This window comes from Eurosta solidaginis, chromosome 4 (assembly GCF_040869045.1).
Source record: "Eurosta solidaginis isolate ZX-2024a chromosome 4, ASM4086904v1, whole genome shotgun sequence".
In the NCBI taxonomy this organism is placed as follows: domain Eukaryota; kingdom Metazoa; phylum Arthropoda; class Insecta; order Diptera; family Tephritidae; genus Eurosta; species Eurosta solidaginis.
Genome location: NC_090322.1, coordinates 145,102,501 through 145,119,147, shown reverse-complemented (window position 1 = coordinate 145,119,147; position 16,647 = coordinate 145,102,501). Strand labels below are relative to the sequence as shown.

Sequence of the window (16,647 nt, the reverse complement as noted above, 5' to 3'; positions counted from 1 at the left end):
CTAATAAAAATTAGCAAAATCGGAGAACGACCACGCCGACTTTTAAAAAAAATTTTTTTTTAAGTCAAATTTTAACAAAAAATTTAATATCTTTGCAGTATATAAGTAAATTATGTCAACATTCAACTCCAGTAATGATGTGGTGCAACAAAATGCAAAAATAAAAGAAAATTTCAAAATGGGCGTGGCTCCGCCCTTTTTCATTTAATTTGTCTAGGATACTTTTAATGCCATAGGTCGAACAAAAATTTACCAATCCTTGTGGAATTTGGTAGGGGCTTAGATTCTGGGACGATAACTTATTTCTGTGAAAAAGGGCGAAATCGGTTGAAGCCACGCCCAGTTTTTATACACAGTCGACCGTCTGTCCTTCCGCGTTAACACGATAACTTGAGCAAAAACCGATATATCTTTACTAAACTCAGTTCACGTACTTATCTGAACTCACTCTGTATTGGTATAAAAAATGGTCGAAATCGGACTATGACCACGCCCACTTTTTCGATATCGAAAATTACGAAAAACGAAAAAAATGCCATAATTCTATACCAAATACGAAAAAAGGGATGAAAAATGGTATATGGATTAGTTTATTGACGCAAAATATAACTTTAGAAAAAAACTTTGTAAAATGGGTGTGACACCTACCATATTAAGTAGAATGAAATGAAAAAGTTCTGCAGGGCGAAATAAAAAACCCTTGAAATCTTGGCAAGAATACTGTTCGTGGTATTATATATATAAATAAATTAGCGGTATCCAACAGATGATGTTCTGGGTCACCCTGTTCCACATTTTGGTCGATATCTGGAAAACGCCTTCACATATACAACTACCACCACTCCCTTTTAAAAGCCTCATTAATACCTTTAATTTTATACCCATATCGTACAAACACATTCTAGAGTCACCCCTGGTCCACCTTTATGGCGATATCTCGAAAAGGCGTCCACCTATAGAACTAAGCCCCACGCCCTTTTAAAATACTCATTAACACCTTTCATTTGACACCCATATCGTACAGACATATTCTAGAGTCTCCCCTGGTCCACCTTTATAGCTATATCTCGCGAAGGCGTCCACCCATAAAGCTAAGGCCCACTCCCTTTTAAAATACTCATTAATACCTTTCGTTTGATACCCATATTGTACAAACGCATTCTAAATTCACCCTGGTCCACCTTTATGCCGATATCTCGAAAATGAGACCACCTATACAACTACCACAACTCCCTTTTAAAACCCTCATTAATACCTTTAATTTGATACCCATATCGTACAAACACATTCTAGAGTCCCCCCTGGTCCACCTTTATGCCGATATCTCGAAAAGGCGGCCACCTATACAACTACCACCACTCCCTTTTAAACCCTCATTAATACATTTAATTTGATACCAATATCGTACAAACACATTCTAGTCACCCCTGATCCACCTTTATGGCGTTATCTCGAAAAGGTGTCCACCTATAGAACTAAGCCCCACGCCCTTTTAAAATACTCATTAACACCTTTCATTTGATACCCATATCGTACAAACAAATTCTAGAGTCACCCCTGGTCCACCTTTATGCCCATATCTCGAAAAGGCGACCACCTATGAAACTACCACCACTCCTTTTTAAAACCCTCATTCATACCTTTAATTTGATACCCATATCGTACAAACATATTCTAGAGTCCCCCTGGTCCACCTTTATGGCGACATCTCGAAAACGCGTCCACCTATAGAACTAAGGCCCAATCCCTTTTAAAATACTCATTAACACATTTCGTTTGATACCCATATTGTACAAACGCATTCTAGAGTCACCCCTGGTCCACCTTTATGCCAATATCTCGAAAAGGCGACCACCTATACAACTACCACCATTCCCTTTTAAAACCCTCATTAATACCTTTAATTTGATACCCATATCGTACAAACACATCCTAGAGTCACCCCTGGTCCACCTTTACGGCGATATCTCGAAAAGGTGTCCACCTATAGAACTAAGCCCCACGCCCTTTTAAAATACTCATTAACACCTTTCATTTGATACCGATATCGTACAAACACATTCTAGTCACCCCTGATCCACCTTTATGGCGTTATCTCGAAAAGGTGTCCACCTATAGAACTAAGCCCCACGCCCTTTTAAAATACTCATTAACACCTTTCATTTGATACCCATATCGTACAAACAAATTCTAGAGTCACCCCTGGTCCACCTTTATGCCTATATCTCGAAAAGGCGACCACCTATGAAACTACCACCACTCCTTTTTAAAACCCTCATTCATACCTTTAATTTGATACCCATATCGTACAAACATATTCTAGAGTCCCCCTGGTCCACCTTTATGGCGACATCTCGAAAACGCGTCCACCTATAGAACTAAGGCCCAATCCCTTTTAAAATACTCATTAACACATTTCGTTTGATACCCATATTGTACAAACGCATTCTAGAGTCCCCCCTGGTCCACCTTTATGCTAATATCTCGAAAAGGCGACCACCTATACAACTACCACCACTCCCTTTTAAAACCCTCATTAATACCTTTAATTTGATACCCATATCGTACAAACACATTCTAGAGTCACCCCTGGTCCACCTTTATGGCGATATCTCGAAAAGGCGTCCACCTATACAACTACCACCACTCCCTTTTAAAACCCTCATTAATGTCGACCATATTGAACATCCACGTCGATGGCACTACGCTACCGACTGTCCTACACCCCAAAATCTTGGGTGTGACGTTTGATCAGGATCTACATTTTGGTGCGCACGCAACCGCAATTGTTCCAAGAATTCAGAGCCGTAATAAAATCCTCAAATCCCTTGCTGGCAGTACCTGGGTAAAAGATAAAGAAACGCTCTTGACCACATACAAAGCAATTAGCCAGCCGATTACGTGCTACGCGTCACCCATATGGTCGCCAAGCCTAAAAACCACCCACTGGAAGAAACTACAGGCCTGCCAAAATACTGCTCTCAGAATCGCCACGGGCTGTCTTCTTATGTCCCCAGAACACCATCTGCATAATGAGGCGAGAATACTCCCCATCAGGGAGAGAAATGAGATGCTGACCAAACAGTTTCTGTTGAATACCCAGAAACCTGGGCATCCCAACAGACATCTGATTGACGAACCAGCACCGCCTAGGGGCCTAAGGAGTCATCTCCGTAAGCATTTTGAGGAAATACGGCACCTGAGAACCCAGCCGTATGAAGCGGAAAAACACAAGCAGGTCCTTGGTGAACTCCATAGACAGGCGTCGGACTTTATGTCGGGAATTGCCCGGTGAATCCAGTACTTGAAGAAAAATATCCAGAACTCGCAGAAGAGGAACGCATACTCCCCAGGGAAACGCGTGTCACTCTTGCTCAACTTCGTTCTGGATACTGTAACAGGTTAAACTCTTACCTATCCAGAATCAACCCCGACATACAAAATGTATGCCCTGCTTGCAATGTGTCCCCACATGACACCAACCATCTCTTTAATTGTAATGTGGAACCAACGCCTCTAACACCCCTTTCCTTATGGTCCACCCCTGTTGAAACGGCAAGTTTCCTTGGATTCCCGTTAGAGGATAGTGATGACAATTTGTGATCGGTCGCGGCTATTAGGTGGGGCGAGCATTGCTACAACAACAACAACCATCGACTTGAACGTCCAATAATTGCGTCAACTGTTCCTTCGACATCAAACAGAGTGGCCGTGGATTTTGTCGCTGATAGTGCGAGGTTGCGCGAGGTTAAGAAACTAAAAAGACTGGGAGCAGTTTATTTTAGAAACTAACTCATCTATTGGAGGGCCGGTCCCGTTGCCACTATCGTGCAGCCGTCGGCATAGGAAATGATTGTTGTTGTTGTAGCAGTACTTCGACCCATCAATAGGTGCGACCGATCACAAATTGTCATCAATGTCCTCTAACGGGAGTCCAAGGAAACTTGCTGTTTCAACAGGGGTGGACCATAATGAGAGACGTGTTAGAGGCGTTGGTTCCACAATACAGTTAAAGATATGTTTGGTGTGATGTGGGGACACTTTACAAGCAGGACATATGTTTGGTATATCGGGGTTGATTCTCGATAGGTAAGAGTTTAACCTGTTACAGTATCCAGATCGAAGTTGAGCTAGAGTAACGCGCGTTTCCCTATGGAGAGTGCGTTCCTCCTCTGCTAGTTTTGGATATTGTTCTTTGAGTAAAGGGTTCACCGGGCGATTCCGGGAATAGAGGTCCGACGCCTGTTTGTGGAGTTCACTGAGAACCTGCTTGTGTTTTTTTTATCTTCATACGACTGTGTTCTCAGGTGCCGTATTTCCTCGTCATGCTTACGGAGATGACTTCTTAAGCCTCTGGGCGGTGTAGGCTCATCAATCAGATGTCTGTTGGGATGCCCAGGTTTCTGGGTATTCAACAGGAATTGTTTGGTTAGCATCTCGTTTCTCTCCCTAATGGGGAGTATTCTCGCTTCATTATGTATATGGTGTTCTGGGGACATAAGAAGACAACCCGTGGCGGTTCTGAGGGCGGTATTTTGGCAGGCCTGTAGCTTCTTCTAGTGAGTAGTCTTTAGGCTTGGCGATCATATCGGAGATACGTAGCATACAATCGGCTAGCCAATTACTTTGAAGTGGTAATGAGCGTTTATTTTTCTTTATCCCAAGTATTAGCAAGAGATTTGAAGATTTTATTGCGGCTCTGGATTTTCAGTACAATTCCGCCTGCATGCTCACCAAAATGTAAATCCTGATCGAACGTTTGGGGTGTAAGACAGTCGGTAGCGTAGTGCCATTGACGTGGATGTTTAAACCGTCGACATTTGGGACGCCCATGTTGTAAATAAGGTCGCCGATAAAGTTTAGTCGGTGATAATGTCAGGTTTCGAGAGGCGAAAAAACTGGAGAGATCAGGGAGGTAGCCGTTTATTTTGTTGCAAAGCTCATCGATCTGTGGAAATATCCAACTCCTTCTGGTGGGGTGAGGAGCTTTAATATGTAGAAATTAAACATATTCGGGGATAGGGCACCACCCTGTGGTACCCCCTGTTTAAGTCTCCTAGACTTTGAGGTTTCGTTCCTTAATTGAGCTGACCCTTGCAGACCATTCAGATAATTTGCGGTCCATCTTTTTAGACAAGGGGAAGGGGTTAGCTTTCTATGTTTTGGAGTAGCGTGCCGTGGTTGATGTGTCAAAAGATTTTGACAAGTCTAGTACCACGAGCACCATCCTGAGTATTTATGGCGTTTAGCGCGGTGGTGGTGCTATGCATTTTGCGGAAGCCATATTAATGGGTGTCTAGGCAAAGATTCGCCATGAAATGAGAGAGCAGGGCGGTTTTCAATGTCTTCTCTACTGGCGAAACTAGTGATATCGTTCGCTATGACTCGCCTCCGTTAGCTGGGTTCCCAGGCTTTACTAGTGGAGTCATCCCTGCCATTTTCCGTTGTTTGGGAACGTCAAAGAACTTCAACGCCAGGTTGAAAACGTGCAGTAGGTAGTTTATTCCCTCAGCACCAAGGTTTTTTAGCATTGGCATGGCTATTCCGTCTGGGCCAATTGATTTAGAGAGCTTGGCTTTTTGGATGGCTCCTTCAAGCTCTGTCGTGTTTGTGTTTATGGGGCCGTCTGACCTTGCCTTCTGAAGGATGCATTACAAATTGTCGGCAAAAGGCGCTCGCGCATGTTTCCGAATATGATAGTCTTATCTCCGAAAGCTATAATTGCGTTTTGTTGATGGGGCCGTCTGACCTTGCCTTCTGAAGGATGCATTACAAATTGTCGGCAAAAGGCGCTCGCGCATGTTTCCGAATATGATAGTCTTATCTCCGAAAGCTATAATTGCGTTTTGTTGGATTGGACAAGGATTTGACGGTTGACCGCAGTTTACCGACACCCGCAGAGAGGTTGCAGTTCTTTAGATGCTCGTCCCATTTGGCACGTTTGTGTTAATTTACCAACCGCATAATATCCAAGTTGATATTCCTAATATGGGGTCTCTAGGGTCGAGTTGTCTCGCTAGGTCACGTAGCGCACCGAAATCAGGGCGATAGCCCCTTGGACAGCAGGTGGCAGAAGGAATATAGATTTAAATTTTTTTATAGGCCAACTATCGCAACTATCTCCGCGATCTTTCCGGTTAGCCCATTACAATTAAATTGCAGAATTCTGAAGTGCAACGGGGTGGCAGTCTTCACTTTGGGAGTTAGAAATGGGTGAATATACCTTGCAGGATTTAGGCTTTGTCAAGTGCGCTGTCCGACTGATAATTGGGTACCTGGTATCGATGGGTTGGTACTTGTGTTTTGGCAGCACGGTGGAAGCCCGGTGTTAGCCCGAAGCATCTATGAAGATGACATCGACCAAGGCATGAACTGCATTGGACCGATGTCGCTATCATAAATATCCTTAGCTGACATACGGAGCACATGGTGTGGGGGACTAGAAGTTGATGACTCCTTCTTACGCGAGGGGCGGGACGGTGGTAAAAGCGCGTTCTGAAGGTAGCGGAGGTACAGTTAAGCGCGAACCGTGGGATGTCCTTGGAAACGAAAAGCAGGAAGCCACAAAAGTTTTGTAGAAATTTTGGGGACGACAAACGTTAGGTTCTAACCCAAAACAACCCAAACGGTGAAACGATCTCTTACACGGGCCACACTGGCAAGTGTATGACCGTCTGAGGTAGATTCTTTTCCGGTATATGCAGCAGAACCACAGCCTGGGACCGGGCTTAGGTTCAATACCTTCCCGGAGCAGGGGGGCGTGTAGCAGTCCAGCCGAAAAAAGATTGTCCGAGGATAACAATTTGTGGTAGAGACGACAAATGTATCGGGGTTACATGGAAATTACAGCCCTTGGTCAGAAAAGAAAACCCAAGTCGCTCCGGTACATAGAGCCGGCTGCCGCGGGAAGGGTGACCTTATAGTTCTAGGGTTTTGTTCGAGCCCACTTTTTTGCCATATATTTACTCAATCATTAATTGTCGCCGAACCGTTTAAAAAATATTGGCAGTTATTTGTTTTCTTGCATAACTAACGCTATTTTCAGATTGGTCCAGCGCGCGTGAATTTCAAAACTACACGGAAATATTTTGGCGGAGGTCTTAAGGTATAACACACTTTATAATTTCCTTAGAAAATGGGATACATACATATACAAGTACATTTAACTGAGTTCAATTTTAGCTCACCTCTATGCCTGTTATTCCTAACGCTTCCTCTAAATTGGGTGTCAGTCGGAATGGCACCTTTTCTGGTACACGCAGCGTCTTTCCTTTCTCGAAACATACATTATAGTCGATATGAACAATTTCACCGGCAGTCAAATTAATCAGCACATTATCCAAATGTCTATCACCCAAGCCAATAACATAACCTATAACTGACATCACTGACAAGGACGCTGCATAGCTACATATAGATTTACGCCAATCGGCTGCCGTATTTGCCATACACCACAATTCCTTAGCTAACAAATCGCGTGGCGTTTCTTTAATCAGCTCATCCAAGACGCGCCGCAATATAGCAAGAGGCCACTGCTTGCGAGGATCGGTGACTTTCATTCCTTGCTCGGCTAGCAGAGGTGTTAACTTGCTGTAGAAAAGTTCAGATGGACGTGTGGCTGTAGGTGCCGCTACCTCTGACTGTTGCTGAGTATTATTTTGTTGAGAGCTTTGTCGTTCTTTTTGCTGTTGTTTTAGTGCTGCGTCACGCTGTTGCCATTTCTTGTAGACAGCAAATAGCGGTGTGACTCCATCAACCCAACTGATTAAACCGGATTGGGGGCCCAGTGGTATGACAGAGTAGTGATGCGCTTTAAAAGCGCGCGAGCGTTGTGGTGATTCGGTGCCGGAAATATTAGCGCGCGCCATCATTGAATTCGAAATGGATAGGAATTGCATTATGCGCTCATCCAGATGTAGATCTTCCAAGCCTTTGAAGAGGTAAGTATACTTGCGTCCATCGCTGCCGTAGAAAGCGAGTTTCTTCGGTTTGGTTTTGGTTGGTAAAATGTGCACTGCGCTATCAACAGATCTAATATAGACAGGCTCTTTAGCGTAGGTGTCGACACCTGGCATAGATATTGCTGTGTTTCGCATATTTTCCAGCACGGGACTGAGGTCAGCTATTTTCAATGTAGAGGCATAACCGCGTAGGGAGCGCTGCTGAAAAACGCTATATAATTGTTTGATGCGCAACCAGCCATCGAAGGGTTTGGTCGCATTAAACGGTTGATTCAATTCATTTATTGTATTTGTGATCAGCACACTATAACGCTCTTGAAAATTACGTTCATAATTGGTATCAGCTGATTTCGCACTAACTGCGGCAATGCGTTCCATATCATAAGCTAAGTGTTGCATTAGAACAGCATGCTTTGCTAGAATTTTTTCTGTAGCTGTGCCACCACATTTTTTCAATTCCAACTCGAGTGCATTAAAAAGTGGTGCATATTCGCTATATAACTGCGAAACTGCATGCCCCCAATATTCTTCCCAAAGCAATGTGACGCGCTTCAATTCCCGTACAAGCATTTGCACATGCGCAACAGTATCGGGTGCTTGCTGCGAAAGTGTATGAAGCAAAGACCGGAAACAATTTGACAGTAGAGTGTTGCATTTCGTCTCTTTTGTTTGAGCGTCGTCGTCGACGGTAAGTTTTTCTTTGAACGCACTGTTTACTGGCGCACAGTCTTTTATTTCCTGATGAGCGCCAACAACAGCAGGAAAAATAATCAGATGTGGGCGATCTTGCGCCAAACGACAAAGCAAATCAGAAACACTTTTGCGCACATAGGGCTCATGGTGATTTAGACGACTAAATAGCTGAGGTACAATAACTTTCCATGGGCGTAGGGGCGTGGTGCGCAGCCCCTCCTCCAATACTTCTTGCAAACCTGCTGCATATTTAACGATCAAACGCAACAAGCGCAACGTAACTGTAACAGGTGTACAATCTACAGCGCCAATTGTTGTTGCCCGTTTGTTCTCACTTTGCACTGTGCCAATAGTTAAGTAAGTGAAATAAGCCTTTGTCGCCATTTCATAATACACATAAACGCTGCGATGCGCTTGGCGCCATATTTTTATAATACTTGCGATTTGTTCTGATGGTTTGTACGCAAGCACGTCAACGCGTCGCAAAGCTTGTTCAATTAATTCGCTAGAGGTGAGCTCGCTCTTCTCAATATCCTCTTCTTCCGTATCTAGATTACTTAATTGTTGGGCGTTTAGCACGCTCACAACTTGACTGATCGCTTCATCACTCACCTGGCCGCCCAGAACTTCGCGGATGGCATGCATGTCGCGTTGTGGTAATGCCAATGCTTTCATTTCATTTGGTTGTTTTGCTTCCATTAAGCGTTTACCCCAGCGATAGCACCAATTGCCATATGCAAACCAAGCATCGCATGAATCGCTCTGCTGATAAATGCTGGCGTTGATAAGCCTGCCAATAGCCTTTTCAGCGGGCGGTATGAGTGCGTTAACAGCTTCATTCCCACCGCTTTCTTTTATAAAATTTACTGATATGTCAGGCAACGCTTGCAATAATTCTTGCATTTCTCTCAGGGCAAGCGCTGCATTAATATTATTGTTTGGCGCGCTGCTTACTCCACCAGCGCTCAAACCATTCGAAATACCTCCAACGCGCGGTGAGAGCCAATCGGCGAGCGTGAGCAGCATATCTGCGCTACTTGGCGGATACGTGCCGTGTTGTTGCCCATTAAATTGTTTTATAATTTGTGTACAATATGCAGCGCCTAGACTGATGGCATTAATTTGGTTTGCTGAGGTGACATACGAACACTTCGCCAACTCGCTGAAACCGCGCACCAAATCGGCATCGCGTACACTTACCATATACTCATTCTCGCGCAGCTGACGCGATACTTCAGAAAGCGATTCTTGAAATCCCTTTTTCCTAAAGAAGCATTGCAACATTGTGCGACAAAAGCCACCGTTTCCTTCACAACGCGCTCTATGCGCTACATCTAAATAAAGTGAATAGTGACACGCGCTATGTACAGGCGCGCCCATGCGCTGGTCAAATAGCAAAGTCCATAGCAAAAACTTGAGTAAACATGTCGACTTCTCAGCATCTTCGACGCTACACATACCGCTCAATTTTTCCTCTGCTTGCATATGTTGTGTGGTAAATAGCTTTTGTGCCACATGATTAAGTATGAGTATATCACTTAGAGCATTACGATGCTCACCAATACGGCACACACTATTGTGGTAGGGTAACTCTTGTACGCCGCTACGTATGCAGTGTTGAAACTCAGCGCTGAGTGGTGGGCAAGACATCGCGTTCCATTTAAGGGCCTGCAGAACACAAGCATCTTGCAACTTTTGTGTTATATGATAATAGGAAAATGTTTCTGGTATATGTGTATCTTTGCTGTTACACTCGTTATTATTTTGCGTCCAGCTAGATAGTTCCATTAGGGCATTTTGCAGCGCAGCACTACGACTTGCCTCACTTTCGTAATCATTCACCAGTGCTTCAGCTAATTCGTAATAATATCCACCACTATTGTTTTTTTCACCATTTTTATAGCGGGTTTGGATTCGGCGACAGCGCCCCCACTGACCAGTGTAGTAAAGGCAATACATCAGCTGGTCAACTACAAAATCTTTAATGCGCGCATCTAAATTGGAGTCGCGTTCTGAAAGAAAAGCTTCGTAGCTGTCAGCGGCATGCTCTTTACGTCCAAGCGCTTGTTCTGCGGCATATAAGATCCAGACACAACGCTTGGCTGCTTTCGGATGATGTGACTTAAGCCAAATATGTAGACCATATAGGGAGGAAGGCTCGTCGCAGCATAGTAATGCCCACACCAATGTTATAATTGTGTGATCTAATTGCATGTCGGTGAGCTTACTTATGCGGAGAATTGCCTGCAAGAAAATTGGAGTAAAATTGTGAATGCTTAGATTATGTAAGGATCGGTTAGACTAGTCTAGCTAAGGTTAGGTTAGATCGGATGAGGTCACACTTACCTCGGAATTACGTATGACCAATTCGGGCATCATGCTATGCATCGCAATCAAATTCACACTTGGCCTTATACGATTCAACCATTCATTACAAGTGTGCGCATTTATACGAAAGAAAGTTTTCACTGGCTTATCCAAGGCTGGTATAGCAAATGCTGTGCCTTCAGCGGCATTATAAATATGCTTCTCCAAACTATCGATGAAACCAAGCAGCACGCGGGTATTACGTTGTAGTGCTATCATGTGTGTTAGTGCTACTTTACGTCCATTGGAAGCGCTGGACAAACCACTTTTGGTAGACAATATGCGTGCATATTTCGAAATTATTGCTTCAATCGCCAAAAATGTCTCTTGCGGCTTTCCCAACGAAGTGCGTAACTTATTACGCACACATTGCCGCGCGGCTTCATATTCCAACCAAAGCGCCATTCCTTGGCAGCTCCGGCGCACCGCTATTTCATAGGCTGTTGAGCTTTCACGATAACGCGATACCCAAGATTTAGAAAATATTTCTAAAGTGAATTGACAAAATGATTCATATTCTTCAATGGCATCAATATCGATACGCTCTAAAAATGTTTTGAAATATTTACTACGTAATGGCGCGTAATAAGTAGTTGAGCGATACCATTGCATGAGGTCGTTGAGTTGAGATTTGCGCAGGCTTATATGATTGTCGATGCGCACCGACGTCAAACAGGTGGAAAGAGGCAACTTTGCGAGTATAGTGGTATAAGCATTGCGTACATGCGCATCACATGCATCCAACATAATAATAGCAGCATCTCGAAAGTACTCCAAGACTTCGAAATTGATTACAGCATATTCGAGTACCATTTCAATAGATTTAGCGCATTTAAGTGGTGATAAGAAAGTGGCTTGACTAATGGACTTGCAAATCGCATTAAAAGTTGTATGCTGCTCCAGTACTGTGGCATTTTCACGACACTCAATGAATATGCATATTATCCAGTCGAGCAGCAAATTTAAATTGGTAACATTCAAATCATTTGCAGCGCTTAAAATACCATCTACAAAATTTAATATTAAGCTGAAGTTCTCTGAGGTTGGCGAGCTCTTTTCGTCTAGGGCATGTTTTGTTGTCGTAGAGATCAATTCAGTGGTAAGTAAACGTGATGTTGTACGAAAATTATGATTACGCAAACAATGTATGACGAGTACATTAAGTAATGCCGCATGCAATGTGGGATGACGTTGCCAAAGTGGGTTAGCGCCTGCTTTACAATGTATAATCAGCAATTCCAATATAGAAGGATGCAATGCATACATGCTAATAATCGAAGATGTTTGTGTAGCCAAGACGGATAGGGCAGTCAAATAGAAACTGAGCGTTGCCTCTGCTTGCAAAATTGCACTCGTATACGCCGGCAGTGTTTCATCATGCGTTTCCAACGTTTCTATAGTGTTGAGTATATCAATTGTAATATGTCGGTATGCCTCTTGTAATAGTGGTACATTCTTTACCATCAGTACCTCATGATAGACTTTGAGAAACATGCAACGTAGCTTATCATTATTTGTAAATTTGATGCTGGCTAATGGATTATGCGTTGGTTTGAAAACTAAAGTGACTGTGGACAATGGCAAATTCGTACGCAATTGCCTAAACACACAGTGTATCAAATAGAGCAAGGTTAATTTAGGCGCATCACCCAGGTGATTAAGTTGTATCATTTCCAAAGCGATCAGTTCCTCGATATTAACCAGTTTTATAACATCGCAGGTAGCGTTGGCGAAGAGTAGACAAAAAAATTCATTTATATTCATTATAGTACTCTCGCTAACCATTGTTACTTCCAGCGTTTGTTCAGCAGTTTTTGATATTGTCACAGCAGCTTCGTTTACAATATTTTGGCCTACTATTATACCTACAAACTGCATACGATTCGCCAAAGACTTCAATATGGAATTGAATGCACCCACAAAGCAACCGATTCGTACTTCAACTTTTTGCATATGTGACCTTACGCCAGCCTCTCCTGTTAGCACTGTTAGTGATGCCGTCGGTGAAGGGCCATGTGTTATTTCATCGCCCAATGCAACGATATCCTCGAGAAACTGCCCGAGCAAACCAAACGTGAAATCTAGCTCCTTTAAAAAATATGGTGCAAATTGTTGTAGCGTTGCGGAACATTGCAATTTAAGTTTAGACGGTTGTTCGGCCTCCAAATGCCAACCAACAATTATATCGACAATATCTGTAAAATGTACGTCAAAAGCACGTTTGTAGTGCTTGCAAAATTCTGAAATTGTTTCGCTAACAGCTATAAATGTGTCAGCCAGTTCAGCATTTTCGAGATAATCCTTCAATACAGCTAACAAGCGCTCACTATATACAGATAAATCCAAATTGACAGCATCGCAACTGTAAAGAAAAAGTAGTATATGTAATAGATAAATTTAAATGGAAAGAGGTTGTCACATTCATAGCCTTTGTCATACAGCGGAATATTCTGTGACTTCGCTTACTCTTTGAGGATATTAACGGAGAAAACGGTTCACTTAATCATCAGGCTAATAGGTGAACCCTGCTAGAAAAAAAGAGTGCCATCCGAGAATAGGCATCTATGAACTTTCTGTATTCAAGGGGGTTCGTAGCGCAAGGCTCTGACTACCGCAAGCTCCTCGGGAAAGTAGGGGGTTGGATGACTCATGTTGAATGTGGTCATGAAACCGTTCCCCAGATGGTCAGGATAGTACCTTAATGGTGCCATTTGCAGTACCAGAGAAACCCCTTAAAGATCGCATATTGCTGGTCAACCGTATCAATCAAAGCACGAGTTTCTTAAAGCTTTTATCGAGGCCGACGTCCCGGAACTAACTTTATAAATATTATCACTTCGGGAGGACACCATCCAAAGAAATTATGGATGGAAGCTGGAGAGTTGTAATTCGCTTTAGGGAATTGTTTAATAAGATGTTAGATGACGGGGAACAAAAATACTTTCGGCAACAATCGACAAAATCTCATCATTCGATGTCAGCCTTATTTACGTATCGGAATGGTTCAGATTTTACTCAGCTAATCAGTGTTTTTGCTATATACAGTTTCTGTCAAAATTTTAGTAGTAATTATGGCTCATTTCATTTAAGTGGCCAATTGTTTTATCACAACAATTTTTCGGTATCTACTGTAAAATCTATTAGACTAAGAAGGCGGCTTCAAAAAATGCACTCGCTTGTTAGGATTAACATGTTGCCAACAAGTACCAACCAAGTGGCGAAAAACGTGGAAGAATCCGCGATGTCGGTAAGAGAAGTTAAGTCCGTAGTTGTTGTTGTAGCAATGCAGTTAAGTCCGTCGTCAGATACTCAAAGCAGTTTCCATTTACGCCTGCTACTAAGATCAAATATGCCTTCAAGGGGTTGATATGCGCAATAAAAAGCTATATAGCTTCAAAGCTTCCGCAACCCAATTGTCAACCTCGCCTACGCGAGAGGGATCCTAATACAAATATGAATGTATCATTCACATATTTAACAGGCGAGTTTCTGGCGACCCCAAGTTCCTCATGTAACTAGGGGGTGGGGAGGGCGGTATGGTTTAAAGGTTTATTGTGGTCATATTAATCGTTCTCGAGATGGTCGGGCTAGTACCTTAATGGTGCTTTGTTACCGGAACGTACCGGATCTATATCCGGCAAAGGACCGTCAACATCGATAACACTTGCCAAAGCCTTCGGGGAGTCTTTATTGTTAATACAACAACACCAACAACAACAACAGCAACAACAAGCCTTAAAAGTGGATTCAAGCTTTGACACTGTTCGTCGGCGTTGACGTGAGCACGACCTGGGTGAACACAGTCCAAGAAAAGTACCGTTGTTGACAAAAGGGCATGTAAAAAAAGAGACTTCGATTTGCCAAGATGATTTGAATAGCGCAAAAATCTATGGTCGAAGGAGTAGAAGATTGTCATGTATGATGAAAAGGGATCATGCCAATATGTAATACGGCGCCCTTCTACTGAATACCTTACGAAGTAAACAAAAACCCTAAAATATTGGCATGCTTTTCTTCACTACGCGTGGGACCTATTCATTGGGTTAGGGAAATTATGACTGGCACTTCATATGTTAACATACTCAAGGACATCATGCTACCATATGCCAGAGACGAAATGCCACTTGTTTGGACGTTTGAAGAAGCGATTACAGGCAATTTTTGAAATTCATTCCATGAACACAAGTATTTGGAAAAGTTTATATCACCTGTTTTCAAAAGATGATACATATTATCAATAAAAACAATCTTAGCTCAAAAATAACTTCGACATGTTCTAGCTTCAGCCCCTCTTCGGATAGGTGGTTTGCTTATTCAGATTTTTTCTACACATCGCCGAGATATTTGGTTTTAAAGGATAACATGCCAACTATTCCATCGAGACCCTAGTAAGTATGGGTTGCTTAATGACAAAAGCACCACTATAGCCTTTGGGGTGTAGCAGACAGGAAGCCAAATTGTTCCGATGCTCCGACCAGACTGTAGACGGAGCAACTAAGACCCACGTGGTGGAAGTTATTTGCACTCTTTATGAAGAATGTGGTAAAATCAAAACATAAATAACTCATATACATAAACTTGACTTATTGCAATTGAGTAACATTTGTCAAGATGGAACAAGGCCGAAGTAATTTCTAAAACACAAACTTTACCTGAATGTTGTCTTCAACGCCAGCATCAAGTATTTACGTATAGATTTTTGCGTTTGATATGCCTTCATGATGTAATTTTTATAAATTGGAAAATCATTACGATTTATGTACCCCATTACTCCCATGACTGTGCTTGCCTTTTCCAAACATTCTTTGGGACACTGTTTCAGTACGCTCAGCATATTGTCCATTAGCAAATCAAAGGATCGACAAATGTATGTAGCATTTGTTTGTGCACGAACAGCCATTTCCAACTTGTTGCAAAGTTCAAGCGATGCTGGTCCATTATTCTCCATAAGTAAACGTCGCAGTAATTTGGATATTTTCATATCTTCACTATAGACGTGCGAAACCACGACCGATGACATTTTTGTTGACATTTTCATGGATTAAGTTGGATCTGCACGTTGATGGTTTTAATGCAAGAAATAGAACCTGGCGGGAGAAACGCGGGGTTTCAGCACATGCACGCCAATGTTTACTATTTGTTTGGATTGTTACTCCTAGTCCAAGTGTGCATCTTGATTTCCTTGCACATTAGTTAAGGTTAAGTGATAGCCTTTCTAGTATAATTCTGGTCAAAAAAGCACTAAATTGCATTGTAAATTTTACCAAGTAGCGCAACTAACAGCTGATCGGTGAAAATTCGCACATTCACACGAACAGTTCTCGACTCAGTTTCAAAACAAAACTTTAGATTATTTAACTCAAATTTTAAAGTGAGATAATCTTTACGAATTTATGTACATAGAATATATAAGGCATTTTTGTTGTTATTAAAACAGTAGTTTTATTTTTATTAAAGCTTTTATCAATTTTTTTTTTAATTTTGAAAAAACTCCGAACACCATTCCTTCATTTTATGACATTCGACTGCCTAGTCCACTGCCTTCCACTCTATTCGCAACATAACCTCTGTTTAAGTTGCCAAACTATATAGTAAACAATGCTAAATTGCTTCCACGAAAAATTGC

The 16,647-nt window shown here is 42.4% G+C and overlaps 1 protein-coding gene across 1 annotated transcript in view; it reads right to left on the bottom strand.

Annotated features, from left to right (window-relative positions):
• The window catches only part of nonC (serine/threonine-protein kinase Smg1), a 58,702-nt gene extending 42,437 nt beyond the window's left edge, over positions 1-16,265 (bottom strand). The window contains exons 1-3 of the mRNA XM_067783266.1: positions 15,674-16,265; positions 11,001-13,383; positions 7,188-10,898 (exon numbers count right to left, since the gene is read on the bottom strand). Of these exons, the coding sequence (XP_067639367.1) occupies positions 7,188-10,898; positions 11,001-13,383; positions 15,674-16,059 (6,480 nt within the window). The 5' untranslated portion in view covers positions 16,060-16,265. The remainder of the gene's footprint in view (positions 1-7,187; positions 10,899-11,000; positions 13,384-15,673) is intronic.
• Between the last annotated feature and the right edge of the window lie 382 nt (positions 16,266-16,647).